This window comes from Hemicordylus capensis, chromosome 2 (assembly GCF_027244095.1).
Source record: "Hemicordylus capensis ecotype Gifberg chromosome 2, rHemCap1.1.pri, whole genome shotgun sequence".
NCBI classification, from domain to species: domain Eukaryota; kingdom Metazoa; phylum Chordata; class Lepidosauria; order Squamata; family Cordylidae; genus Hemicordylus; species Hemicordylus capensis.
Window position 1 is genome coordinate 226,894,800 of NC_069658.1, and position 27,486 is coordinate 226,922,285.

General features: G+C 50.1%; 1 protein-coding gene across 6 annotated transcripts in view; it reads right to left on the minus strand.

Moving 5' to 3' along the window:
- Nucleotides 1-183: 183 nt before the first annotated feature.
- LOC128347018 (putative zinc finger protein 66) overlaps nucleotides 184-27,486 on the minus strand; it is a 32,296-nt gene continuing 4,993 nt past the window's right edge. The window contains exons 1-7 of one of the 6 annotated variants that reach the window (XR_008317343.1): nucleotides 23,835-24,254; nucleotides 22,747-23,351; nucleotides 20,713-20,815; nucleotides 20,140-20,222; nucleotides 18,848-18,974; nucleotides 3,520-8,242; nucleotides 184-3,226 (exon numbers count right to left, since the gene is read on the minus strand). Coding sequence is in view for 5 of the 6 variants with exons in the window: in XM_053301000.1 (XP_053156975.1) it covers nucleotides 6,510-8,242; nucleotides 18,848-18,974; nucleotides 20,140-20,222; nucleotides 20,713-20,815; nucleotides 22,747-23,151 (2,451 nt within the window). In the remaining variant the exon portion in view is untranslated. Of the gene's footprint in view, nucleotides 8,243-18,847; nucleotides 18,975-20,139; nucleotides 20,223-20,712; nucleotides 20,816-22,746; nucleotides 23,352-23,834; nucleotides 24,255-24,320; nucleotides 24,486-24,544; nucleotides 24,622-27,486 lie in introns of those variants that run through there. The other 5 variants (XM_053301000.1, XM_053301003.1, XM_053300999.1 and 2 more) reach the window with 5 other exon arrangements.

Consider the following 27,486-nt stretch of genomic DNA (forward strand, 5'->3'; position numbering starts at 1 on the left):
TCCCCAAATGAAGACAACAGAAAGGGACACAAACTCTGGCAAAAGAAATGCCAAGAGGCAAAATGAGCATTTCAGGGACATTTAGCTAAAAAAGCATCGAGGGGAATAACAAAAACTTCTTTAAATACACCAGAAGCAGAAAACCTGCCAGGGAGGCCATTGGACCATTAGACAATGAGGGAGTGAAAGGGAATCAGAATCCTTTATTTTGGTCACTGACCAGCATAAAATAAACATATTCAAGATAACCATTTTAGATGGTAAATTGTTTGCATATTTTACAGGCAATATAACAAAACTTGGCCACACAGCCCAAAACCGTTTCTTTAAAATTGGAAAGCAGGTAGTTCGTATAAAATTCATCAGTGTGGCCTGGAGGAGTGAAAGGGATTATTAAAGAGGATATGGAGGTTGCAGAGAAGCTAAATGAGTCCTTTGCATCTCTCTTCACGGCAGAGGATACTGAGTGTATGCCTGTGCCTGAACCGGGCTTCTCAGGAACAGAGGCTAAAGAACTGAGTCAGATAAAGGTAACAAGAGATTACATTGTAAACTGTCTGGAAAAATTAAAAATTAGAAAATTGCCAGGGCCAGACGACATCTACCCAAGTCCTTAAAGAAGTGAAGTGTGAAATTGCTGACCTACTTGCAAAGATATATAACTTATCCCTACAATCAAGCTCTGCACCAGAGGACTGGAAAGTAACCAATGTAACACTGATTTTATTTATTTATTTATTTATTTATTTATTAAGGGATCCAGGGGGGATCTGGGAAATTACAGGCCAGTTAGCTTAACATCTGTTCTGAGAAAATTGATGGAAAACATTCTGAAGGATAAAATGTTAAAGCACATAGAACAACAGGCTCAGCTGAGTAGGGATATGCACGAACTGGTTAAGCATTCCTTTTACGGAGTGCTGCACTGGTTCGGTAGTCCAGCGTTTGAGCTGGTTCGGAGGCAGGGGGGACCTTTAAGGGTCAGGGAGGGTGCCCTTACCTTCCCTGCTGCTTTTATTCTGCCGGCATACCTCCCTGAAGTAGAGAGATACACGGAACCGGTTCAAAGGGCAGGTGATTCCACTGGTTCGAAGGCAGGGGGTACTGCTTTAAGGACAGGGGAGCATGCACTTACCCATCCCTCCGCTTTCCCCACACCAGCGCTCCATTTTTGCAAAGTCGATCATGGCAGCAGCATACCTCCCTGCCACCCCATTGCCACCTTTACTGGAGGTAACCAGAAGTATCCGATGCAGCAGCCCGCACGGTGGGCATGATGTACATGTGCCTGGTGCACACAGGCACGTCAGATACTTCTGGTTACTTCCAGAAGAATGTCTTGAGACCAGGTTACCTGAGAAAAAGTGCCTTGCCCCATATGTCCCAACCTGGAATGTAAGATCTTCAGAGGCCCTCGCCAAACGAGGTAAGGTGGGTGGCTACTAGGGAGAGGGCCTTTTCAGTGGTTGCGCCCCGTTTATAGAATAGCCCCTCCAGTGAGGTTTGCCTGGCTTCATCACTTTGTTCTTTTAGACACCAGGTGAAGATCTTTTTGTTCACTCAGGCATTTTACATTTTCATTTAAGAACATAAGAACAGCCCTGCTGGATCAGGCCCAAGGCCCATCTAGACCACCATCTTGTTTCACAAAGTGGCCCACCAGATGCTGCTGGAAACCTACAGGCAGGAGTTGAGGGCACGCCCTCTCTCCTGCTGTTACTCCCCTGCAACTGGTACGCCAAGGCATCCTGCCTCCGAGGCTAGAGGTGGCCTACAGCCCTCCAACTAGTAGCAAGCTCTCCTCCATTAAGTTATTCAAACCCCTCTTAAAGCCATCCAGGTTGTTGGCTGTCACCACATTTTGTGGCAGAGAATTCCACATGTTGACTCTTGTGTGAAAAAGAGGGACCTTCCTTTCGTTGGTCCTAAATTTCTTGGCAATCAATTTCATGGGGTGATGCCTGGTTCTAGAAGAAAAATTTCTCTTATCAATGTTCTCCACACCATGCATGATTTTATAGACCACTATCATGTCTCCCAGCAGTCGTCCTTTCTCTAAACTAAAAAAGCTCCAGGTGTTGTAGGCTTGCCTCATAAGGAAGGTGCTCTAGGCCCCTGGTCATCTTGGTTGCCCTCTTCTGCACCTTTCCCAGTTCTACAATGTCCTTCATTAGGTATGGTGACCAGAATTGTATGCAGTACTCCAAGTGTGGCCGCACCATAGATTTGTACAAGGGTATTATAATATTAGCAGTTTTCAGTCCCCTTCCTAATGATCCTTAGCATGGAATTGGCCTTTTTCACAGCTGCAGCACACTAAGCTGACACTTTCAACGAGCTGTCAACCATGACCCCAAGATCCCTCTCACAGTCAGTAACAGCTCAGATCCCATCAGCATATATGTGGGGTGTTTTGTTTTGTTTTTTTGCCTGAATATGCATCACATTACATTTGCACTGAATCACATTTGCCATTTTTAGCCCATTCCCCCAGTTTGGAGAGATCCTTTTGGAGCTCCTCACAATCTGTTTTGTCACAAGACATTTAAGGCTTTAAAGGTTAAAACTAGCACTTTGAAGTGGGCCCAGAAAACAAACGGAGCCAGTGATTGCAAGAGAGAAAGTTTTCATTAACCTGGCAACTCAGATTCAGACAAAACAATAAAGGAAAATAACTTCCCTCATGCCTCTAATTGAACTGTAGCCTAACTCATAGACTGCTGCTTCCAGCCTCCTCAGCTGTTGTCTACCTATTTCCCCAGCAGCATCAAAGCCAGCTGCTTCCTGGGGCACTCTTGGGACTAAAGGCGGAGGGGAAACTCTCTTCTTCTGCTGGCTGGTGTCTCTGTGCCAGTCTCAGTCCTCGGATTGGTCCATTCTTTTTGATTTTCCCAGGCTTCCTCCTTTATTAGGAAAGGCCCAACCTCCCAGCAGTTGCTCACCACAGATAAATTTAACCCTTAACTCTGTCAAATCACCCCCCAGTTGAGATTCTTTCCTTTAGTGGTTGTGTGCAAAGAGCCAAAATATCACACCAGGTAACATATTTTGTTACTTTTACAGATAGATAGATAGATAGATCCTAACTTACCATGTTACAACTCTAAATGAAGGGAATGGGCGGGGGAAAGAGGGGATAAGGGAGAGAGTCCATTTCAGGTGCAGCATATCAGGGTTGGCCAGACCTTGGTGATTCCTGGTTCTTACCAAGTCCAAAGCCGAGGAGCTGCTCGAGTGCGCAGAGCAGATAGATGTAGAGATGATGCAGAAGTTGGTGCATGGAGAGCAAAGAGCATCAACACACTTTGGAGAGAAAGAAACTGGATCTCCTCCTCTGATCTTTGGCCCTTGGGGTAAGGACAGATGTACCCTCTGGCCTTCTTCGTTGCCTCCTTGGCCAAATCAGCTCTCAGGTCAGTAAGTCAAATCAATCCATTGGCAAATGTCACCTCTCCAATTCCCTGCATCATCTCTACATCTATCTGCTCTGCGCACTCGAGCAGTTCCTCAGCTTTGGACTTGGTAAGAACCAGGAATAACCAGGATCTGGCCAACTCTGCTAACTGTGCAAAGAGGTACATTTTTAAAGTGGTGATTCGCTTATATTTAGCAGGGGGAGAGCAAGTGGCCCAATCCAACCCCAGCACAGCATTCCTCCAGTGGCTGCTACCGGTATCTGCCTTGTGTTTCTTTTTAGATTGTGAACGCTTTGGAGACAGGGGACCAGCTTATTTATATAGCATTATTTTTTCTGTGTAAATCGCTTTGAGAACTTAGGTTGAGGTGAGGTATATAAACGTCCACAGTAGCAGTAGCTCTTACACAAGCAGACACCCAAATCTGGAATTCTGACACAGGTGCTGCCCGTTGCTTTTTCAAGCCAACCGCAAGTGTTTCGAACCCAAGGCTTCACCGGATGTTCTATGTTAATTAGAGCTCTTCTGGCCTTGGGTGATCCCAACCACAACTGATCTGGCTCCAGTTGCCACCGGCTCATCTGGTGGCGACCCAGAGGCGGGCCTTCGCTGTAGCCGCTCCTAGATTGTGGAATGCGCTCCCTGCAGAAATCCATAATTTGAATTGTTTATTGGCATTTAGGAGAGCCCTAAAGACCTACTTGTTCGGCCTGGCCTTCCAGGGTTTTTACACTGTTTTAAAGGGTTTTTAATATATCAGGTTTTTATAAGGTTCTAAATTGTTTATTTTTTAGCTGTTTTATTGTATTTTAAAATTTTCAATTCCAATCATTGATTGATTTTCACTGTTTGATGATATTTGTGAACCGCCCTGAGCTACTCTGTAAGGGCGGTCTAAAAATCGAACACGTAAATAAATAATAAATAATAAACTGTCAGTCCTCAGCTTTCTTGGTGCGTCTTCAGCCACTCTCTCGATGTATAGACCCAGACAAAGATTGGGAGCCGTGGGGAGAGGTAGAAGGTGGGAATAACTGGGGGCTCCAAGGCATACACCTGCTTCACATACAATTAAAGCTTGCCAGAAACTCGCAAATTGCAACAAGAGTATATAAGCGTCAGCTTGCACATTAATAAACGCACAGATGTTTCCATTACAGCGGGCTCCTTTGTTTAACATTTACCATCCTGTCTAGGAAACCACATTCCACCTGTCAACAAGGTCACCATAAGTTTCTTCACCCACTCGTTTCAGGGCTTCTTCCCCCTTCCCCCCCGTATCTCGAGCTTCTTTAATTCTAGCTGTTCTGCCAGCTCCCCAAGAGTGGGACAGTCTGTTGGGTTGACATCAGGCAAGGAAGTTTCTAGATCAGCCATTTTGCTCCCTGGGACCCGCTGTGCAGGGCTGGTGTACAGGGATTCCTTGCCACTCTTCAATAACCTACAGCACAAACAGAGGAACAATGGCAACCTCTCCTCAAAACCTGAATGCTCTAGAACTCTGGGTCGCCCCCTAGTGTCCTTCAAATTCCACCACCGCCACCATGCAGCAGGGTGCCCTCCAGACCCACTGGGAAGACCCCCTCCGTGGTTACAGGGTGAATGACTCCCACTAAAGGGACTGGTCTTCTAGGCTGGTAATGCTTACTGCCACCACCTATTCTCCTTTAGGGTGGAGTCCTGATTCCCCTTTTCTTTGGGTATCCTGAGCTGGGTTGAGTAGAAGACCCAGACCACCAACCATCCAACAGGAATAAAATTAAAAATCCGCACAGGACCAAAGCAAATGGGGACCCCTAGGCTCCATGGCTTGTTAATGTGGTGCTAGGGAACTCCCCCCCCCCCCGCTTTCCCGAAGAGCATTCCAGACCAGTTTTATATAGGAAAAAGAGTTAATTCTCCAATGCACTTGATTATTGGGAAAGAATAAGAGCTGGTAATAGGCAAAACAAATCAGCTTGCTTGTAGGATTCATGAGCAAACCAAGACCAAAAAACCCCTAATGCAATATCTAACTGAGAATGTTCCCCACCACTGTTTTTTCTCAGATGGCAGTTTTCTTTTTTCTGCAGCTTCCCCTTCAGCTTTCTCAGTCCAGGCCTCCCACTGAGGATCCTGGGGGACGTGGGGAGTGTGACTCCAGCCTTTTCCGGCTGCTCTCTCTCCAGCTTCCAACAGACTGAATCACCAAAACAGGAAGTCGCTCTATTGGCCACTCCTTCCAAAAAGAGGGGGAAGCCCCCTTTTGAATCTGGTTGGTCTCTGGCTGGATCTGGCGACCACTCACAGGGTTCCTGGGGAATTCCAGGCCCTGTTAACCCCCGGCTACTCACTCTGATGCCAATTTAAAAACTTGCAGATGTTCTAGAGCTCACACATCTGCCAAATGCTCAGCTGAAACTCTTCAAGCTTCCAGGACCATTTCAGCTATTTCAAATCCACTGTAAAGCAAGCTGGTCTGTCCATAAAAGGGTGGGGGGATCTTGGTCTTCGAGAATGCAATCAAGTGTAGTTTTAAGGTGCTTGCAGACTGATTGCTTCATCTGAGAATATCAAGAAGTCTCTCTGGTCATCTTCCCCCACCCCATCACTCATCTTTCATCCACATTCCACGCTGGCTTACAAAACTGTACCCTAAAAATAATCATGAGTCAAAGTTGATCTGATCTGTTTCTACCAAAGGACAGGATATGGCTAAGGTGAGTTTCCTCCAAATGCACAGGAAATTAGATGTGAACAAATGATAAGCCTGCCATTTGGAAGATGGGACATCAAAGAGTGAAATTACACCCAGATGCCCTTTTGGGGTTTCCCTTCTATATGTTATGTTCCAATTAGTGATACGGTGGATTCCTCTGAGAAATGAAATACAATTGAATGGTGAGGGCCAATAATTGCAGTTTCCATGTTCTGGATTGCCATCTGACTCCACATGAGGGGAATCGTGTGCCACGTTAATGTTCCTGTTGAATCTTTACATCAGTGGTAGCTTAAGAGTAGTAAAAAAACCCACAAAGAATAAAGTGAGGCCAAATTAATCACAAGAGGTGTCTCCTCTGCATGCACTCCTAGATGTAAGCTCCTTGGCCTTGCCTAGTGTGTTTCACCCAAAGGGGTCTGCCCAAGATGAACTCTTTGATGGCTACTGAAGTCTGTCTTCTTGATAAAGCTCTTTCCACACTCCTGGCATTTAAACGGTTTCTCCGCTCTGTGGATTCTTTGATGGGTTGTTAAGTTTGAGCTCCAATTAAAGCTCTTTCCGCATTCCGGGCATTTAAATGGTTTCTCCCCTGTGTGGATTCTTTGATGGATAGTAAATTTTGAATTATGGCAAAAACTCTTTCCACACTCCAGGCATTTAAATGGTTTCTCCACTCTGTGGATTCTTTGATGGGCTGTTAAGTTTGAGCTCTGATTAAAGCTCTTTCCACATTCTGGGCATTTAAATGGTTTCTCCCCTGTGTGGATTTTTTGATGCCTAGACAGGGCTGAGCTGCAGCTGAAGCTCTTTCCACACTCCACGCATTTAAATGGTTTCTCCCCTGTGTGGATTCTTTGATGGATAGTAAATTTTGAATTATGGCAAAAACTCTTTCCACACTCCAGGCATTTAAATGGTTTTTCCAGTCTGTGGATTTTTTGATGGGCTGTTAAGTTTGAGCTCTGATTAAAGCTCTTTCCACACTCTACGCATTTAAATGGTTGCTTCCCTGTGTGGATTCTTTGATGGATAGTAAGTTTTGAATTATGGCAAAAACTCTTTCCACACTCCAGGCATTTAAATGGTTTCTCTGCTCTGTGGATTCTTTGATGGGCTGTTAAGCTTGAGCTCTGATTAAAGCTCTTTCCACGTTCCAGGCATTTAAATGGTTTCTCCCCTGTGTGGATTTTTTGATGGATAGTAAATTTTGAATTATGGCTAAAACTCTTTCCACACTCCAGGCATTTAAATGGTTTCTCCGCTCTGTGGATTCTTTGATGGGCTTTTAAGTTTGAGCTCTGATTAAAGCTCTTTCCACACTGCAGGCATTTAAATGGTTTCTCCCCTGTGTGGATTATTTGATGCCTAGACAGGGCTGAGCTCCGATTAAAGCTCTTTCCACATTCCAGGCATTTATATCGCTTCTCCCCTCTATGGGATCTCTTATGGGTACTGAAGTCTGAGCTGTGACTGAAGCTCCTTCCAGACTCCGGGCATTGAAATGTTTTCTCCCCTGTGTGGATTCTTTGATGGGTTGTTAAGGTTGAACTCTGACTAAAGCTCTTTCCATACTCCAAACATCTGTACAGAATGTGGCTTCTTTTATATGACTTAAGGCTTAGATGACTACTGAAGGTCTTTTCCTGACCACGGCACTTTCCCTTTACTTTCTTTTGTTCTTGTAATCTAGAGATGAGATGGAAATCCTCCCTCTGACAAGCATCAAATTCATCCCTTGGAGTCTCCATTGGGTTTCTGTCCTGCATCTCTGATTCATCTCCATTCCCAGCAGCATTCTCCCCTTTCTGGCTACTTTGATGGAAGATCAGCTGTGAGCCCTTCCTGTGCTCTGAGCATGGATCTGGCTTCTCCTCCATTTGGGTTCTGCAGTAGCTATCAAGGCTCGATATACTACTGAATGGTTTCACACACACAGGTGGTGTTTTCATTCCCTTTCCATCATGATGCTTTCGTTGGGCTGGAATTTCTGGGCAACCTCCTTGGATCCCTTCCTGCCTCCTTGGTTCCTCTTGATCCCCGTAGATCTCTTCCTCCATTTCATGACTGGTCTTTCCCAAAAGCAACTCTTGCTTTCCCACAGAATTGTCCATGTTGCTCCTCTCACCTGCTCGAATAAAGGGAGAATCCTGATGATTAGTATAACTGAGAAATTATTCAACCGTGGGGTCCCTTGCCCCCCTTTTCCATCTGCTTTTTGACTTGGTCATGGAGTGGAAAGCACTTTGCTAAGCCTAATGGATAAGTGTCCTCGCCTGGACAGTTGAGAAGAGGCTTCCTTCTCATTTGTCTCAGCATCTTTCAGCAATGGGGAACATCATATCTTGGACACTCTAATAGGGGCAGTCTAATCACTTCTCGAAGAGCATAATGAACTTTCGTTTGGCATGTGGCCAGCTGGGAAGGGATGGAACCAGAATGGGGTGGGGAGGAGAGTTGGCCTTATGGTAGCAAGTCTGAATTGTCCCTTTGCTAAGCAGGGCCTGCCTTGGTTTGCATTTGAATGAGAGACTACATGTGTGAGCAATGTAAGATATTCCCCTTACAATGGGATGGAAAGGATGGAGCTGCTCTGGGAAGAGCATCTGCCTGCTTGCATGCAGAAGGTTCCAAGTTCCCTCCCTGGCATCTCCAGATAGGGCTGAGAGAGTCTCCTGCTTGTAACCTTGGAGATGCCGCTGCCAGTCTGTGTAGACAATACAGAGCTAGGTGGACCAATGGTCTGGCTCCGTAGAAGCTTCCTATGTTCCTAGTTTAGAGTGGCTCTCTGGGGAAAGGAGGAAGCTGGGAAGAGAAAGATACAAAGAGGAGAGGGGAGAGATCAGTGTGAATCCTGAGTGAGGAAGCTTCTGTTTTTGGAAGATCTAGTCTGAAAGCCAAGAGGGAAGGCAGAAGGAGAGGGGCAGGGCAGGGCAGCAGCTACAGAGCCTGGTGTGAAGTCATGTGGACACGAGATGGCCAGCCGAGGCCTCTGCCTGCAAAGCACCAGCTGCAATGGCCTTTGGCTGGGGGTTATGGGAGTTGTAGTCAACAACACCTGGGAATCCCTGTCACACAGACAGGGCCATCCCTGGGGCAGGGCGGGCAGGGAGATCACCCCCAGCCCTGCACTTGGACAGGCCCTGCGATGGCACACTGGCCATCCCTTGCCCTCTCTCCTCCTCCTCAATCAGCGATACTGCACACTCACACACTGACCGCCACCTCACTGCCGAGCCACGCGGCACGCACGAGGCCACAAGGGTGGATGGGAGCAAGTGAGGGCTGCACAACAGCAGGAGGAGGGAGCTGAGCAGAGCTACTATGCGGGGCCCCAACCAACCAGGCGAGAGTCTGAGGCAGGCGGTGGCCACTGACTCTTGGAGGTTGAGACTCTGCACCTTTTCCCCATCCAGGACAAGCCACCGCCACATTTCTTCCCTTTCCCCCATGCATACATTCCTTCCCACTCGGCTGGTTCCTTCCTTCCTGCCTGCCTGCGCTGGTCTGTCTTTCCTCCCACCCCATGCACTGAGGCAGAAACATTTCTTGCCATGTGGGGCTTCTTGCTTCCTTCCTGCCGCTGCTGGCATGCATGTGAAGGGCTTGCCATGGAGAGAAAGAGGGCAGAGGCAGAAGGGTGCATGGGGCACCTTCTCTGGGCATAAGTGAGTGGAGAGCAGGGGAACAGCCGGAAGAGGGGAGGGAGAGGAAGAAAGGAAGGGTGAGCGAACGGAGCATTGGTTACTCACCGTGAAGGCTCCTTCTTGGTGCGGGGCCCAAGGGCATCTGATGGATGGGTTATCTTGACCCACATGACTCTAAAGGCAGGACGATGCAAATTAGTAGAAAAGGTTTAAGTTTCGGAGGAGCAAGCCCCTCCCCAGTTCTTTTGGTACCAGAAGCGACAGGTACAATGATGCGAAGCAAACATCTGGTAAACTAGGTAAAAAACGAGTCAAAAAACACAGCCCAAAAAACTAACTAGGCCAACTTTACAATAACACTCGGCAGAAGAAACCTGATTCCTGGATGGTAGGAGCTGGCACAAGGGTGGGTAGAGACGCACTTGGACCCCACAGCAAGAAGGAGCCTTCACAGTGAGTAACCAACGCTTCTTTCTCTGCTGCTCTGGGTCCAAGGGTGTCTGATGGATGGGACATACCAAAGCTCCACATCCCAATAGGGAGGGTACCAGAGACTACCGTGCAGGGAGCACCTGATGGAGGACGTGCCTCCTGAACGCTGCCTGGGCAGATGCAAACGTATCTAGCTTATAATGTCTGGTAAAGGTAGAGGGGGCCCGCCAGGTCACCGCTCGGCAGATGTCCTGAATGGGGGCATTGGTGGAATAAGCTGCTGATGTGGCTGCCAACCTAGTCGAATTGGCAAAAATCCTAGTGGTTGCCCTAAGGCCTTGCGATTCGTATGTCAGGGATATGCATGCCTTAAGCCACCTAATTATGGTGGCGGGTGTCACTGGCTGGCCCACAGACCGTGGCAGAAAAGAAACGAATAAGGACTTGGAGTTCCTAATGTGCTTGGTCCATCTGATGTAGATTTTGAGGCATCTGCGGACATCAAGTTTATGCCACGCCTTCTCCGCCAGGTGAACCAGGTGAGGACAAGCACAACGTCCTGGGACATGTGGAAGGGAGATGCTACCTTTGGGCGAAAAAAAGGGGTCTGGGATTAACCTCACAGAGGTTTTTGTGTACAGAGAGAGCCCTGAGCTCAGGCACTCTGCGCACAGAGGTGATGGCCACTAAGAATGCCAGCTTGAGTGAGAGTATCCGTAGGGGAATAGAAGACAATGGTTTGAAGGGGGGCCTGGAGGGCCTTGAGAACATATGTAGATTCCAGTTGGGGAAACGATGAACCACCGGTGGGGACAAGAGAGCAGCACCTTGCAGGAAACGTTTCAGGTGTGGCTGGCAACGGCCGGCTCCCTTAGATGTTCCCATAATTAGACCCACGAGGGAAGAGGCTTGGAACCCTACCTTTTAGAGGTCTTTTAGTGTGTCAGCCGAGAGACCCTTGTCCAGGCCATTTTGCATGAACTGTAGCAGGTGGGACATGGAGGCGGACCACCGTGGTCTGACCAGCATAGGAAGGCCCTCCACGTAGATTGATATATCCGGTTTGTGGAAGGACGTCTGGAAGCTAGCATTGTGTTCAGGACAGACGCTGCGTATCCATGATGCTTCAGAAGGCACCATTCAGTTTCCAGGCGGCTAGCTTTAACCAGCCTGGATCTGGATGGGAGACCGGCCCCTATTGCAGTAGATCTGGTGTGATGGGGAGCAGCAGGTAGGGTTCCACGGCAAGGTTGCAGATCTCTGTGAATCACGGCCTCTGTGGCCAGAACGGGGCCAACAGGATAATCTGGGCTTGTAGGAGGTTGACTCTGCATAGGACCCTCACCAGAAGGGGGGTGGGAGGGAATGCGTAGAGGAGGTCTTGTGGCCACGGTGTTGAGAGAGCATCCACTGCTTCCACCTGCAAGCAGAGAAATCTCATAAAGAAACAGGGCAGGTGTGTGTTTGCTGGGGTTGCAAAAAGGTCCACTAGGGGTAGGCCGAAGTGTTCCGTGATGAGGAGAAAGGTCTCCCGGCATAGGTGCCATTCCCCTGGTAGAATGTCCAAGCAGCTCAGCAAGTCTGCTCAGGTCTCCCTGTATGTGATGTGCCATCAAGGATACCACGTGGCATTCCACCCAGTGGAACAGGAGCGTTGTCTCCGCCTGGAGGGACCGGGACCTGGTACCCCCTTGCCGGTTCACGTGAACCTTCGCCGTGGTATTGTCCATGCGGATATGCATGTGGCGGTGTAGCAGTGAGGTCTCAAACTCCTGCAGGGCCAGGCAGATGGCCCTGAGGTATAGCCAGTTTATGCTGTATTGGCGTTCTTCCGCTGACCACCTGCCCTGTACCAAGTGATGCTGACAGTGTGCTCCCCATCCCCTTTTGCTGGCGTCTGTGGTCACGATGATCCTGGGGGGATCAAGGAACTCCCTTCCCACCGATAGGTGTGGAGCGGAGATCCACCATCGAAGGGAGTGCCGGACCTCCTGGGGCAGAGGCAGCCATCTGTTGGACTTGACCGCTATGTCTGCATGGAATGGAAGGAGGAACCACTGTAGGGGCCTCAGATGGAAACGTCCCCAGGGTACAGACCGTAGGCTCGCCACCATCAGGCCTAGTAGTCTGGACAGGTCCATGAGAGGTGCTCGGTTGGATGCCAGCATCTTGCATACTTCTGACTCCAGGGTATGCCTTCGGTCCTGGGGCAGAAAGAGTTTGTCCAGCTGGGTGTCTATCACTCTAGGTGGAGGATCTGGTGCGCCGGGAGCAGTTGACTCTTTTCCTTGTTTATGACGAATTCGTGCGAGTTGAGCATTTGGATGGTGGTCTGCAGGTCTCGCTGGGCTGTCTGGTATGACCTCGACTGAATAAGGAGATCGTCCAAATATCCAAAGATCCTCACGCCCTGAAGTCTGAAGTGGGAGATCATGGGGGCCAGGACCTTTGTGAATACACGTGGCACTGATGAGAGGTCAAAGGGAAGAGCTTTGTACTGGTAGTGCATTCCCGCATACAGGAAGCAGAGGAGATGGTTACTGTCCTGGTGAATAGTCACGTGCAATTAGGCCTCTTTGAAGTCGATGGACATGAGCAGGTCTAGGTGATGAAGGGCCTCTGCGATGGATCTCAGGGACTTCATGTGGAAGGTGCGCTTGCAGATGAAGTGGTTTATGTGTTTTAGGTCCAGCACCACCCACAACGACCCGTCTTTCTTGGGAACTGTAAATATTATGGAGTACACGCCCAGACCTCATTGATGGACCGGCACCTGCTATGGCTCCTATGGCCTGAAGGTGATGTATTGATCGCTGAAGGCCCTGGTGCTGCTGTTTGTGTTTGGATGAGGGAGTGGGCAGCAATCTGTGGGGGAGCTGGCTGGACAGCTCTATGGAGTAGCCCTCCCTTATGGTGGAGAGTACCCACAGATCTGATGTGGTGGCCTCCCAAGCGTGCCAGTGAGAGGAGAGGCGACTACCTAGGGGCACCTCTCCCACCCTGTCATGCCTGCTGTTTAGACAGCTTGGATTGGGACGAGAAGGAGGCCCTGTTCCCAAACTGCTGTTTAGATGCCCTGGCTCTACCCCAGTAGGGGCGGTGAGCCCTTGACCCCTTGTCCCAGCCCGCAAAGGGGGACTGAAAGGATCGAAAAGGCTGAAAAAACCATCTGCCCTGGAAGCAGTCCTGTCTTTTAGTGGCAGAAGGCATAGCTTTCTTTTTGTCCTTAGATTTGATAAGGACTTTGTTAAGAGCCACATCCACAAACAACTTTTGGCCATCATATGGGAGGCCAGGTTGGACTTAGATGTGGCATCTACTTGCCAGTATTTTAGCCGTAAGTGGAGCCTGCCTACTATGGAGGCCGTAGCTGCCTTAGAGGTAAAGTGCAGCCCATCCAAGGTGGCATCTGAGATGAATGCTTGCGCCTTGTGCAATTTTAAAAGAGTCTGGCACAGTCTAACCGGGTCCGAGGGGGGATCCTTAATCAAATCATCCAGCCAGATCAGGGAAGCCCGTGCCACCATTAAGGCTGCCGCTGAGGCCCTCATGGAGAGGGCCGAGGACTCATGGAGGTGCTTTAGGGACCCCTCCATATGTTTGTCTGCCGGGTCCTTGAGAGCCGATTCCCCACCTCTGGTCAGAACCGAACCAGAAATTAATTGGACCATGGGCGCATCTGTAGGAGGCATACTAAAAATTTCGCTCCCCTCTTGCTGGAAGGTATAGAGTTTGTTAACCACAGCGGTAGCCATTTTAAAGAGAGTGTAGAGAAACCATTTGACTTTGGCCGCTTCCACAAACTGCTTAGGGAGTGGCAGAGCTACGGCAGACTGTTTTGAGCCAGGGGAAACTAACGTGCTCTTACCAACTGGCTGGGCCTCTTGAGAAGCACGCGGAGGGGGGGCGGGTGGCACAAGACCCAGGGCTAGTACCATCTTGGACATCAGAGGGGCCAAATCTGGTACCTGGAAAAGTCTAAGGGGTGCCTCAGGTGCGTCTGGGTCTTGGTTATCAGACCATTCACCCTCAGATCTATGTTGATCCGGGTCCTCCTGACCTATCAGATCCGTTGGGTGGTGGGGATCCCCAAGGAAGCTAGGAGTTTGTCATTGAGTTGCACTCTGGGCGGCTCCACCAGCTAAGTTCCCCACCTCCCTAAGGGGGTTGTGCCTGGGAACAGGGGACCCTTGATCAGAACTCAGAGTGAGCGCTGATTTCCCGCTGTCTAGACCTAGATCTGGACTTTTTGGATTTCTTAACATGCTTTCTCTTTTTCTTTGCCTACTTGGGGGCAGGGGTTCCAGAAGGGGAGGATTCCGCACTGGAGGAGGCTGGAGGAGGCTGGAAAAGGCTGGAGAGGCCCACCTAGAACGCTTACGCCTTTTTGATTGCAAGGCATCATATCTCTCAAAAGCAGTGGAAAGTAGGTTCTCCACCCACAACCCCCAGGAGGTAGGCATATTGGAGGATAGTTCAGTCACAGGTTGGGCTAGATGACCCCAAGGGTCCCCCGGAGTCAGAGGACTGACTAGGCCCGGCATGGGCTGCGCTCACCACCTCCTGCTGGGCCGATGCCATGCTTCGGGTGACCACTCTCTGTGCTGGCTGTGCCCTGGGAGGAGCAGCATCCGTGGACATGCCCTCCCCTGCCGCTCTTGCTGGTGCCTTTTTGGAAGCTTTGGGCTGGGCACACGCCATTGCCGGCAGGCCCGCGTTTGGCTGGACTTCTGCAAGCCCCAGGAGACCATGCTGTTTGGGCGGGCTTCCCTGGGGCGTCCAGGAATGGCAGGTGGTTCCCAGGGAATGCGGAGGCGGGAGCTCTGCCCGGCCCGCTTCCCCGCTCGCAAGCTGAGGCCCTATGGTCACTGGAACGCCGCCAAACAGCTGATCGGCAGTGTCCCTTGGCTCCGGGAAGTTTGAGAACCGTAAACAGCATGACCGTGACTGCAAGCTCTTCGGAGGGGTCGCAGGCGGCAGCAGAGCCAAAGGGCCAGCTAAACAAGACCCTCTCAGCACACGTACATGCAGTACCCTGGGGGGTCTTGCCATCCAAGGCTGCAGCCCAATAGTTCAGGAGCGGGGGCAGAATACAACAAAGAGGAGCTGCCCAAAACCGAAAGTAAAAGCACCAGTGCTGGAGTGCTGAGTAGAGCTGCCTGGAGCCTTTGCAGGACAAAAAGAACAGGGGAGGGGCTCGCTCCACCCAAACTTAAACCTTTTCTATTAATTTGCATCGTCCTGCCTTTGGAGTCATGTGGGTCAAGATAACCCATCCATCAGACGCCCTTGGACCCAGAGCAGCAGAGAAAGAGGAAGAAGAAAGAAGGCACCAGGAGGGAGGGAGGGAGTGGAGGGCAACAGAGCATGGGAAGAGGGATTCTGCTTTTGGGGGGCATGAAGTTGTTTCGAATTACTGATCTAATTGTTGTCTGTTAAAAATCTGTTGAGAACAATAACAGTTAACATATGATTATTATATTCAGAGTTCTACACACACACACACACACACACACACACACACACACACACACACACACACCCCTTTTCCCTGAACATATTCTGGTGTAAATCATAGTGCATTCTAGGGGTGTGCACGGAACCGCGGAGCTGTGGTCCAGCACTGGGGTGGGGGGTTCCTTTAAGGGCGAGGGAGGGTTTACTTACCCCCACACACACCGCTTTCCCCCCTCCGGCGCCCGTATTTTATTTAGTAATCGGGGCGGCAGGATACCTCCCTCCCGCCCCTTCTCCCTCTTCGCTAATCGCTGAAGTGCAAGGCTTTTAGGAGCCTTTTGTGTGTGCGCGCACACACAATTTCTTAAGTAATCGGGGTGGCAGAATACCTCCCTGCCACCCATTCTCCCGCTTTGCTAAAGTGCAAGGCTTTTAGGAGCCTTTTGTGCACGCGCAGCAGGGAGGTATCCTGCCGCCCCGATTACTAAATAAAATACCGGCGCCGGAGGGGGGAAAGTGGCGGGAGGGGTAAGTAAACCCTCCCCCGTCCTTAAAGGAACCCCCCACCCCAATCCATCCGAATCTGAACCGCCCATGTCCAGACCATTCCGGAGACCTGTCAAATGGCCTCCGGACCAGTCCGGGGACATCGCTAGTGCATTCAGCTAATTTAAATGGCAGGATGGGCCATGCAAAATTTGGTATCTGCAGGTCATTGGGAATATTTTAATCATTTTCATTGCAACTGCTCCCTTACCCAAGGAGTCATTAAACTTAAGTTCCGGTATCCGTTTTTCTGGAAGAAAGAACTGTGTATGTCCAGTCATAGTTGGTATGGGAAGTTACGGGATACTACTTTACTTTAAACTGGTATTTTATCCTTGCTTTGAGGGGCAATTTGGATGAAGCAACTCGCAGCATGACTGACAACCTAACAGGGTCGTTGTGAGGAAAGCCATCCATGTACACGGCTCTGGGTTCCTTGGAGGAAGAACAGGATACAATCTTAGTGGTATAAACTCTGCCCATCCATTCCATTCTTATTACATAGCAGGTGGGACTCCCCACCACCACAAAATTAAGTGCCATCCCCAACCTCTTACTAAATGTCTATCTTGTTCCTCCTCCAAGGAGCCCAGAACAATGTACATGGACGGTTTTCCTCACAACCCTGTTAGGTAGGTTATCGTGCAGGGAGAGTCATTTAGATCCTGCTCAGGTTGAATCAGGAAGGCCGAATTCTGAATGCACGTGCGCCCATGCTGCCTCTTTTAGTACGCGTTCCGTGCCTGGTGCTCTCTCCATTTGGCTGGCACATTTCAATTTAGAGTGGACATTCAGGCCTCCCTCGGTCGCTTGCAGGGCATTAATCCAGAGGCAGCCGGCTGAGCAGAGCTGTCAGCACCAGGGTGGGAGCGGAAGCCTCTTGCAGGCTGCGTTGGGGGAAGCAGCACCCCTGGGACACCCGGACGCTGGGCCTAATGGGCCTCTGGCCACTGCTGCACTTGGTCTGCCTGCAGAGAGAGTGGTTTGCCTGCTTCTTGCTCTTGCTTGTTTCGGTAGCCTAAGCTTAGCTAGGGGCTGCGTGCCTATGACTACTGTGAGCAGCTCATAAGGGAGTGGGGGGAGAGGTTGTTTGCTTGCTTTTTGCTGTTTGCTTGCTTCTGCAGCTGGAAGTTAGCCATGGCCAGCATGCCTATGAAGGAGCTAGGACAATAAATTTGGTGGTGTGTGGGGCAGGGGGGTAGTCCTGCTTGCTCTTGAAATATTAAGGAGGCCCCAGACCTGCTGATACCCCCCTAGGGACAGCCCCGCACAGGGAACACTGCATACCACATTGATCAAATTAATGTAAGCGGCAGCAGCAGGCATGCTGTAAACCAGGTGTGTGTGGCAGGGAAGGAGAGAATGTCACGAAAGAAGGGAGCATTCAGAGCTCATAAATTAGGGTCCTCCTCTTTAAGAATATAGCAACTTATCGGACGTATCCCAGAAGATATTCTCTGAACATCTGCAGACCTCAAGATATGCTTACCAGAAGACTCAGTTAATATGGCTGCAGGAACATTCTATAGTCTGATTAACAATCAGCAAAAATACAACCAGAAGATTTAGAAATGCATAACCAAATAACTGAGAGTGAAGCCCCAATACCAGCTGTTCTCTTGCTTCAGGAGTTGTTGCTGCAGAGGTGCAACAAAGTAATTTGCCGGGCTTTGGCTCCCAAATTGAAAAAGGCAGCTTTGGCCCAACTCTAAAAGATTCAGCCTGAACTGAACAATCCACCTTTGATTCAGCCCCTTCAACCTTCATCTGTTACTCCACTGACCCCTGAAGCTGTGTAAGAGGAGACAGGGCAGACTGTATTTTCTCTTCACTCCTGGCAGGAAGGGAGCAGTTCTGCCGTGGGCTTTTTTTAAAAAAACAAACACTTTGGCCCCTGCCTGCTTCTTTCCCTGCACTGGTAAAGGCACAGAATATCTTGGGAACTGCAGTATTTTCAGGGGCAGCCACAATGGCCAGAGTTCCTGAAACGACTATGATTCCCAAGCTACCCTGCACTTTTGCCAGGACTGCAGGGAATATTTTTTTAAACCACAACACCTCCATTGGGGGTCATACCTCCATTGAATCCACCTCATTGAATCCACTGAATCCATTGAATCCACCTCATTGAATCCATTGAATCCAATGGAGTCATACCTCCATTGAAGCTGCTGCTCCCTTGTGTGCAGAAGTCAAGATAGAGAACAGACTGTCCTGTCTCCTGTTGGGTAAGTAGGTCCAGGCATTCAGGTAGCAAGAGGGAGGTTGTGAATCTTTGGTCCAAGTAGAAGCAACTATTTTGAATGAAGCCAAGAGACGCAAACCCCCTGAAGAACTGAATAAAATCAGGGGCAGCTCCAAAGTAACCATCTTCCCCTTTGCACAGTCCTAGTAATTTTGTGGTTTGGGGATATAAAATGGTCCCTGGTTACAGACAGAATGAAAGTTACAGTGGTTTAAAAATCAAGTTGCCTCTTGGTTCCTACTTCCCACTTCACAGCCAAAGATCAAGAAGAACAGAAACATTTTTTCTGAGACACAATCTGGATCATGGCCGCCTGATGAGACTGGGATGGAGGAGTGTCCCGTGTTGTGTCTTTAACCCAAGAATCTTCAAGAACTTTTAGGATCTATCAGTAAAGGGTTCTTACCCAGAGAGGCCACCATCCCATAATTCTCCAGCATGGTTTCCCTGTACAGAGATCTTTGGCCAGGATCCAGCAGAGCCCACTCCTCCTCCGTGAAACACACAGAGACCGCCTCAAAGGACACCGGACCCTGAAAAAAGGAGAACGCACACACATCATCCTTTTCTCGACTCATCAACCATGTCCTCTACAAACACATTTTTGCTCACAAGCTGAAAGGGGGCAGGAAGGTGGGGTAACTGCCGATTAGCCTGAAAGACTCAGAGCTTCAGGGGAGGCAACCATTTGTCTGGAAGAACACAGAAAAGCACACAAGTACTTTCCCAGATTAGTGCACCCCTCCTACTCACAGCAAATCCAGGAAACACGGTAGTAAGGCGAGCTCTTGAGCACCTTTGATCTATATGCTGCCCAACATTTCTTTTTAAAAAACAAACCTTTGTAAGGACAATGAAGCAGGCTGTTAAGATGGCTTGAGCAGCATTGGAGGAAAACTCAGAATGTCTGTGACCCAACATATGCTAGAGCCCCTATAAGGGTATGGTGGCATCCCAGCTCCAGGCAGCCCTGGATGAATCTGATTATTTGATCCTTCGCAGTCTGGCATCCGGCCTGGATACAGGATGGAAACTGCCTTGGTTGTCCTGGTGGATGACCTACACCAGGAGAGAGACAGAGGCAGTGCGACTCTCTTGATTCTTGTGGACCTCTCAGTGTTTTTTTATACCATCGACCATGGTATCCTTCTGGATCATCTCTCTGGGTCTCGGGGGCATGGTTATATGGTGGCTCTGTTCATGCCTGGAGAATTGTACTCAGAAGGTGGTGCTGGGGGATGCTTGCTCCACCCTTTGGCCTATGGGGTGACACAGGGATCTATTCTGTCCCCTATACTGGTTATTATCAGCATGAAACCTACATGAAACTTCCCTGAGCAGTAGTATACTCTGTAGCAGTACCAGGTAGGGTATAAATATTTTAAGACAGAAAGAAAGACAAGAACAGCTGCTATGAAGAAGGGACATGTACCGCTGAAGGGAAGTATACTTAAAAAAAAAAAAAAAAGACACTAAAGTAAGATGTCCCGAAGCATGTGCAAAGTGTTTTGACCTGGTAATGGAATGGTTTCTACACCTATCTTGATGTTGTGGAAACCACAGTTCCTTCTGCAACTCAACCTCTGTTTCACACGGCAGTGTTTTAGAAAGGGTCTGAACAAGAAAAACCTTGTCAAAAATCCTATCAAACGCTGATCAGCGACAAGCAGTGACCCCAATGAGAGACCTATTCCCTACCTGAGGAGGACACACAGTTGCTTCTCCGGCTCCAGTACAAAGAGGGGTCGATTTCGAATCAGGCACTAAGGCCACTCTTACACCTGCAAAGGAGAGAAAGTACATGGTTAGCCTTTCAGCCTTCATACACAAGCATGTAGACTTTCATTTCCTTGTAGAAAATGCATCTGTCTTCCTGTTTGCTTCTAGGCACTGCTTCTGTGCTAGAAATGTCTTTTCTATTCTCTTCACCAGATCTTCCTTCCAAAGCCAGATTAGCAATGTGACACAAGGCGCAGGTGCAGTGAGCAGCTCATATTTCATGGGCCTCCTCCCTTGCCCCCCACCTTCTGCTTCTACCTGACTGGGACTTCCCTGTTGAGATTCTAATCTTGGAAGAGGGCAGAGGCTGGTTGATCTAGCTGTGGCCTTCTGCCATGACCCACGCAAAACAATTGGGGAGCACATCAGCTAGTGCAATGCTTCCTTCTGGCTGACTCCAGGCTCAAGTGTGGGGCACTGGGTGCTATGCCCCAATTTCAGGGATATCGAGAAGGGAGAGACCAAGCTGCACTCTGTGCACTCCATCCTTACCCAGCAAGGGGGCCCCTCTCTTGTGTTCCTCTGTGATGCTCTTGCACAGCAGCCTCTGCATGGGGCTTGATGGGGCCTTCTCTGCCCATTCTGCCTCCTGCTTCTGAAAGGGGAGCAAAGAAGGGAGAGCTAGTCTTGCAGCAGTGAGCAGGAATTGTCCCCTTCGCTAAGCAGGGTCTACCCTGGCTGGCATTTGAATGGGTGACTACTCCCTGTGACCACTGTCTGCTGATAAGGTATCAGGGGGCAGGGCCATAGCTCAGGGGCAGAGCAGCTGCTTACCTGCAGAAGGTCCCAGGTTCACTCCCCGGCAGCATCTCCATGTAGGGCTGGGAGGGACTCCTGCCAGAAATGGCGACTAGTCTTGATGATTCGGAGAGCAGCTGACAATACTGAGCTAGGTGGACCAATGGCCTGACCTGGTATAAGGCAGCTTCCTCTGATCCCGCCCAGGCAAGGAAGGGAAGGCAGGTTAGGGCAAAGACAGCCTGCCTCAGTCTCCATGCACTCCAGCCACCTCCTCAACGCCCTCTACATTTCAAGGCCTGCCAGGTCTACAGTGGGGACTGGACTATTAGTACAGGCTGCCTCCAGGCTCAAGGGCAGGATGTCTCCCAGTACCAGTTGGAGGGGAGCCAGAGCAGGAGAGGGGCATGCCTTCATCTCCTGCCTGGGGGCTTCCCAGAAGTGTCTGAGGGCCACTGTGGGAAACAGGATGCTGGACTAGGCAGGCCTCGGCTGGATCCAGCAGGGCTCTTATCTATCTCTCATATACCACCTGAAACATGTATTTAGGCAGTGTAAATAATTTAACACAGATATAAAGCAAAGTAAAAAGAAAACAAGAACGTATGCCTTTATGAGATAGAAAGGGGAAGAAGCTGGTGCAGTTGAAAGGCCCTTTCCATTCCCATCTCTCTATGGCTTGCGCTGTCTCCTTCAAGCACCTTGAGCTCCACACAGGCATCTGGAACCCCTGGCCTTCAGGCTTTGAGGCATCCCTTCTTCGGAGGTGGTCCAGAGACCATGACACGTGCACACGCAATGTGCGCGGCGGGCACACACACGCTTGTTACTTCCAGTATTTCCGGCCAACCATGGGGGCAGGGGCGGCAGGGAGGAACGCTGCCACCCCAAAACTGTTTCCAAAAAATGGAGCGCCGGCCGGGAGAAAAGTGGCAGGAGGGGTAAGTGCAACCCCCAACACACACCCTTTAAGGGAGACCCCCGCTGTCGCCGGACCGCGCCTCACAGTTCTGTGCACATCCCTACAGGATACCACCCCACACATCTGCTTAGCCCTGGAACTACCTGGACGAAGGTTAATGTGGCTAGGACAGGGCCTTCTCAGCAATAGCACTCTGAGGGGGTGGATCTCCAGCCCCAGGGAGGTTCCTTCTGCTCCATCTCTCTTGGTTTTCAGGCAGAGGCAGCTTCATTTCAGGGGCTTTGGGAGGCAACACACTTTAAACCACTTTGATGACGACAGTAGGTCTTGTGGATGATTTAGCTGAGGCTGCTTTGTCTTGAGTGATTTGCACTAATTGACCCCAGCTAACTGAGCAAGGAGGCACCTTTTTAAAGTGGTGATTATCTTTATTTAGCAGGGGGAAAGCAACTGGCCCTATAAAAGCCCAGCACAGCATCTCTCCAGTGGTTGTTGCTGGCATCTGCCTTATGTTTCCTTTTAGATTGTGAGCCCTTTGGGGACAGGGGACCATCTTATTTGTGTACTATTTATTTTTCTATGTAAACTGCTTGGAGAACTTTGGTTGAAGAGAGGTATATAAATATTGGTAGTAGTGGTACAGCTGTTTGAATAGTGTTAGCTATTTCTGTGGATTTTGAATCAAAAGATATGCATTTTTCGAAAAGTCATCAACAATATACAGTGCAATCTAAAGAAAGGAGCTTGGGACAACCTTTTCTGGAATGATGCCCCCCCAAAACTGGCCTATAAGGTGGAATTTCTAGGACTGTATGGTTTAAATTTCCAGACCGTGTGAGTTACCAGAATGAGAAAGATGCTCTCACCTGCCACTGTGCCTGCCTCTTGTCCTCTGCCTGGCTCAGGAGGAAACCTTCTGCCAGGGCCACCGCCTGGGAGCTGCTCTCCGCTCCACATTCCCTGATCCAGCTCACCATCTCCAGGGGCAGGATGGCCAAGAACTGCTCCAGGATCACCAGGTCCAGCATCTGAGCTTTTGTGTGTTTTTCTGGCTTCAGCCACTGATAGCAAAGGCTGTGGAGTCGGCTGCAAACCTCTCGGGGCCCCTTGGTCTCCTGGTAGCAGAAGTGCCTGAAGTGCTGGCGCTGGGCCTCTGAGCTGGCAGTATCCTCTCCTGGAATCTTGTGCTGGAGTTTGTCCCAGAATTCCCCACTGCTTCCAACCTCACCGCCTCTAACTACTTTAGGGCCCACGGAGTTAGCATCTTCCATCTTTGCTCTGCTGTGCAAGGAAGGCAGCGTCTAGGAATACCCAAAGCTCTCCTTGCTCTCCAGCCAGATTTCTCTCTTAAATCAAGAGCAAGGGCTCCAGGCAGATGAGCTGATTTGCCAACCTCCTCCTTTTCCTCCAGCATTACATCCTGTCTTGCAGCTGGATGGAAGTTTGAAGATTCTAGCTAGTGACTGTTTCCCTGTAAGAAAAGCAGACAAATCTCAAGTCTTTCACCTGGCAGGCACTGGCCAAACCTTCCCAGTGCATTCTGGCCACTGGGCTGTCCCTACAACACCCCCCACATGCAGCCCCTCCATCTCCCTGCCTACCCTTGAGCTCCCCTCTCACTATTAGGGAGCTGCCCCCATCCAGCTACTATGTCCCAGCTAAAGTGGCCCCTCCCTCCCCCTCACCTGCCACCACAGAGCGACCAGGGACCACCTTGCTATGCGGGGAGGACAGAAGAAACAAGGGAGACTGAGGCCCACGTAAACAAGTACACGTGTGGCTTGATATATTGTTCTTTAAGTTTTCTGTAAACCCCTTTGGGAGGTTCACACCTGAGAAGTAGTATATACGTGCAAAATAACTAACTAAAATATTGCTGTTCCTTCTAGTGATTCTGAGCTCAACAATTCTAAGGAGAGTGGCTCGCTGTTGACAAACGGCGGAGGACGTTCACCTGTGTAGGATACAGAGATCCCAGCCCAAGCCTCTTCTCCCCTTTCCCAACAGAGCTCTCCCTCGGTCCTCTCCACTTGCCTGCCTGGCATCTTCTGCTGCACCGCATAGGCTCCCTGCTCTTCCCACATCCCAAGGGGCCCACTTTGGAAAGAGCATCCGCTCCAGAAAGCCCCAGCTTCAAACTCTGGCAGCCTCTCCAGGCACCGGAGGAGACACAGCCCCTCCCCTTGCTCTGCCCACATCCAGGGGGAGGGCAAACACCCTGGCCACCGCCTCCCAAGGACCACCTCCCAAGGACCCCAATGCGCAGTCCCTGTTTCAGGTGAACACAACAGCCCCCTCGAATCTCTCGCTTTATTACCCCTCGGAGGACTGACTCTGCTGGGGGAGGAAACGAAACGAACCTCCCCCCCCCCACACACACACACAAACTACACCCCGCAGGCCCGCTCCCTTCCTTTGCACTTGGCAGATCATGTCAGACCGGAGCAAGACAGTCCCCATTTGCCAGCAGGGCTCAGCTCCCCCGCAGCTCTGCAAAAGCTGCAGCTCGGCCGGGGCAGAAGGAGGAGGAGCAGCCGCCGCCGAGGACCTGCCAAGGCAGAGCAGGGAAAGGAGCTAGCTCGTGGGCTCGACTTCGCTCCCAGCCTGGAGCCCCCCCCTCCCGTCTTCTCCCCCTTCCTTCCCTGCTACACCCCACACACGTACGTCGCATTGACCTCCAGGCCCCGCCACACAGTTGATGATGCTGCGCGGGAGAAAAGCAAAGGCTCCGCCTCCTTCGGGGGAACTGGGAGGAGTCGAAGAGAGCCCGGCCGGTCGGATACATACACAGCCCCGCCCCCTTCCCATGCCTCTCTAGGAGTCTTCATCCCCCTTAACGCCTCCCTTTAACCCCTCGGCTGCCTCGTCCGTCTGAGAGCGCAACTTGGACCATCACAAGGTCCTTAAAACACCGGCGGTCAGGCCTCAGCCCCAGTCACCTCTTTTGACAATTCGACTCAGTCATGAACCCCCCTCCCCGAACTATTAAGCTGCTTTTTGCTTTTTTTTTAAAGTCTCTATTTTCAAGATATCCTGCTGCAGTCCTCTGCATGTCTATTAGGAACTTCCAAATTAGAAAGTCCATTGTGGTGGATGGGAATGAATGACTCAAGGCAAGCATGTACAGGATTCCAGCAGCAGCACCAGGGATCAAAAGAACACTATTACTACTACTACAAATATTTATATTCTGGTTTTCAACACAAGTTTCCAAAGCAGTTTACAAGAGAAATAATACATGAATAAGATGGATTCCTGTCCCTGTCCCCAAAGAGTTCACAATACTAGTTAGAGGGCTAGAGGCCACCTCCAGCCTCAAAGGCAGGATGGCTCTGAGTACCAGTTGCAGGGGAGTAACAGCAGGAGAGAGGGCATGCCCTCAACTCCTGCCTGTGGCTTCCAGCGGCATCTGGTGGGCCACTGTGCGAAACAGGTTGCTCGACTAGATGGGCCTTGGGCCTGATCCAACAGGGCTGTTCTTATGTTCTAATGTAAAAATAAATAAACTTAAGATAGACACCAGCAACAGCCACTGGAGGGATGCTGTGTGGTGGATGGATAGGGCCAATTGCTCTTCCCCTGCTATATAAAGAGAATCAACTCTTTTAAAAGGTGCCTCTTTGCTGAAATAAACAAGACTTAATGCCAGTAGGAAGACACCATAGAACTCCAGCAATTTTTATCCTGCAATCTGTACCCACTCAGAAAAAGAAAAACATGGCGGCTCTCTTATAAACAGAGGAAAGGAGCTGTTTCTAGGCATCCCAACCCAGCATCTTTCCAAGGTTTGTTGTTGGCTGTCTCCCCCCCCCCCACACACACACACACTTTTTCCCCTGTGATCCCCTTTGGGACAGGAAGTCATTTTCTCTTTGCACTGAGAAGTATTTTCCTGAATAGCAGCATATGCATATGAATTATCTTATATCTGTTTCCAAAAGAGCTGGAAATGTTATGATGAATCCATAATTGGACCACTGTGGGCAAGAGGGACATATATCAGTTTCACAAAAATCTGCCCCAGTATAACTCAATGGAACAGAATGTTCATGGGATCAGAGGGCACTTAACAGATAACCAGGCGGGAAGAGCTAATGAAACTCACTGGTGAGGTCTTGGGGCGGGGGGGGGGGAGGGATTGAACATAAAGCATAGGAAATTTCTCAGCTTGAAGAATACTACCTCAAAACAATCACACAATCACACTTCTGTTTCTGATGGGGGAAAGTGCCAATGTTGCAATGCCCCCCCTGTCTTATGTCAGATGCTGAGGTGGCGGGGGGGGGCCTCCTGCGGCAGCCTGGACAGGAACTGCCGGCGTCCACGCTACACCACCAACAGAGCCAGTTAAAGAGGTGTCCAGCAATGCTTCTTGCAAGATTAGATTAGATCCGTTTCAGTTTGTGACTCCTGAGAATGTGGACAAGCTGCTTGGAGCGGTATGGTCTATCACCTGTTCTTTCGATCCTTGCCCAACATGTCTGATTTCATCTTGCAGGGAGGTTTTTGGTGCTCTCCTAATTGGTATCATTAATACCTCACTGAGGAAGGGCAGGATGCCAGCTTGTTTGAAGGAGACAGTGGTTAGACTGCTTCTTAAGAAGTCCACTTTGGATCCCCTGGTGATTGATAATTATAGGTCAGTCTCCAACCTCCCATGGTTGAGTAAGATGATTGAGAGGGTGGTGGCTGACCGGCTCCAAGTGAATGTCTTGGAGGAAACTGGTTATCTAGACCACAGTTTCTCAACCACCGGTCCCTGGACCACTGCCGGACTCCGAAGGGTTGAGTGCCGGTCCCTGACTGGGAGTCAACCCCGCCCCCCCACCCCCGCCCAACAACTGCAATCAAGGCACTCACTACCTCAATTTTGCACATGGCATGGAAGAGGAAGAGTATCATGGAGGCGTGGGACCCTTCTTGTGCCGTGACTCCATGTGCTGCTGAGAACTTCCTACAGCTATCTTATTCCCTATCTTTACAGCTTCAAACTGTATGCAGCGTGGGGGCATCAAGGAAAAGGTATGGCATTGGGTGCCACTTGAAGGGCTGCTGGTTCTTGCATGCTCATTGTTTGCAGCCAAAGGTTGACTGATTGAAACCCAGCTGCCTGTTGCAACCGAGGCGCCTTGAGCGGGAACGCTGTTTCCCTCTTGCATCGGTGGGGCATTGTGGTCCCTCGGTCCCCTATAACCCCCTGGTCTGCACTGCTGGTAGAAGACGGCGGTCCCCTTTGTGACCTCGCCAGGGGGTGGAATCTCTGGCCGGGATCATGCCGCAGTGAGGGCTAAGTGGCGGAGGGAAGGAGGGAGGAGGGCCGCCTTGGCTCGGGCTTTGCAGAAAAGGGAGTGCAGGTGGACCTTCCTCGGGGGAGGGGGAGCAAGCACGCGTACCAAGGAGGGCTAAGTGGAGGAGGGAGGCAGCGTGGTATGGGGAAGAGGAAAGATACCATTTTGTGCGTTCATGCAAAAGGGTCATTGGATGAATGGCACTGGAATGAAGTGATCCTGGGGATTTGATGCCCCAGCACGGTTCGTGTCCAATCCAAACCGATTTAAAACCAGCTGCCTATTGCGGCCAAGGCACCTTGAGAGGAAACGCCGTTT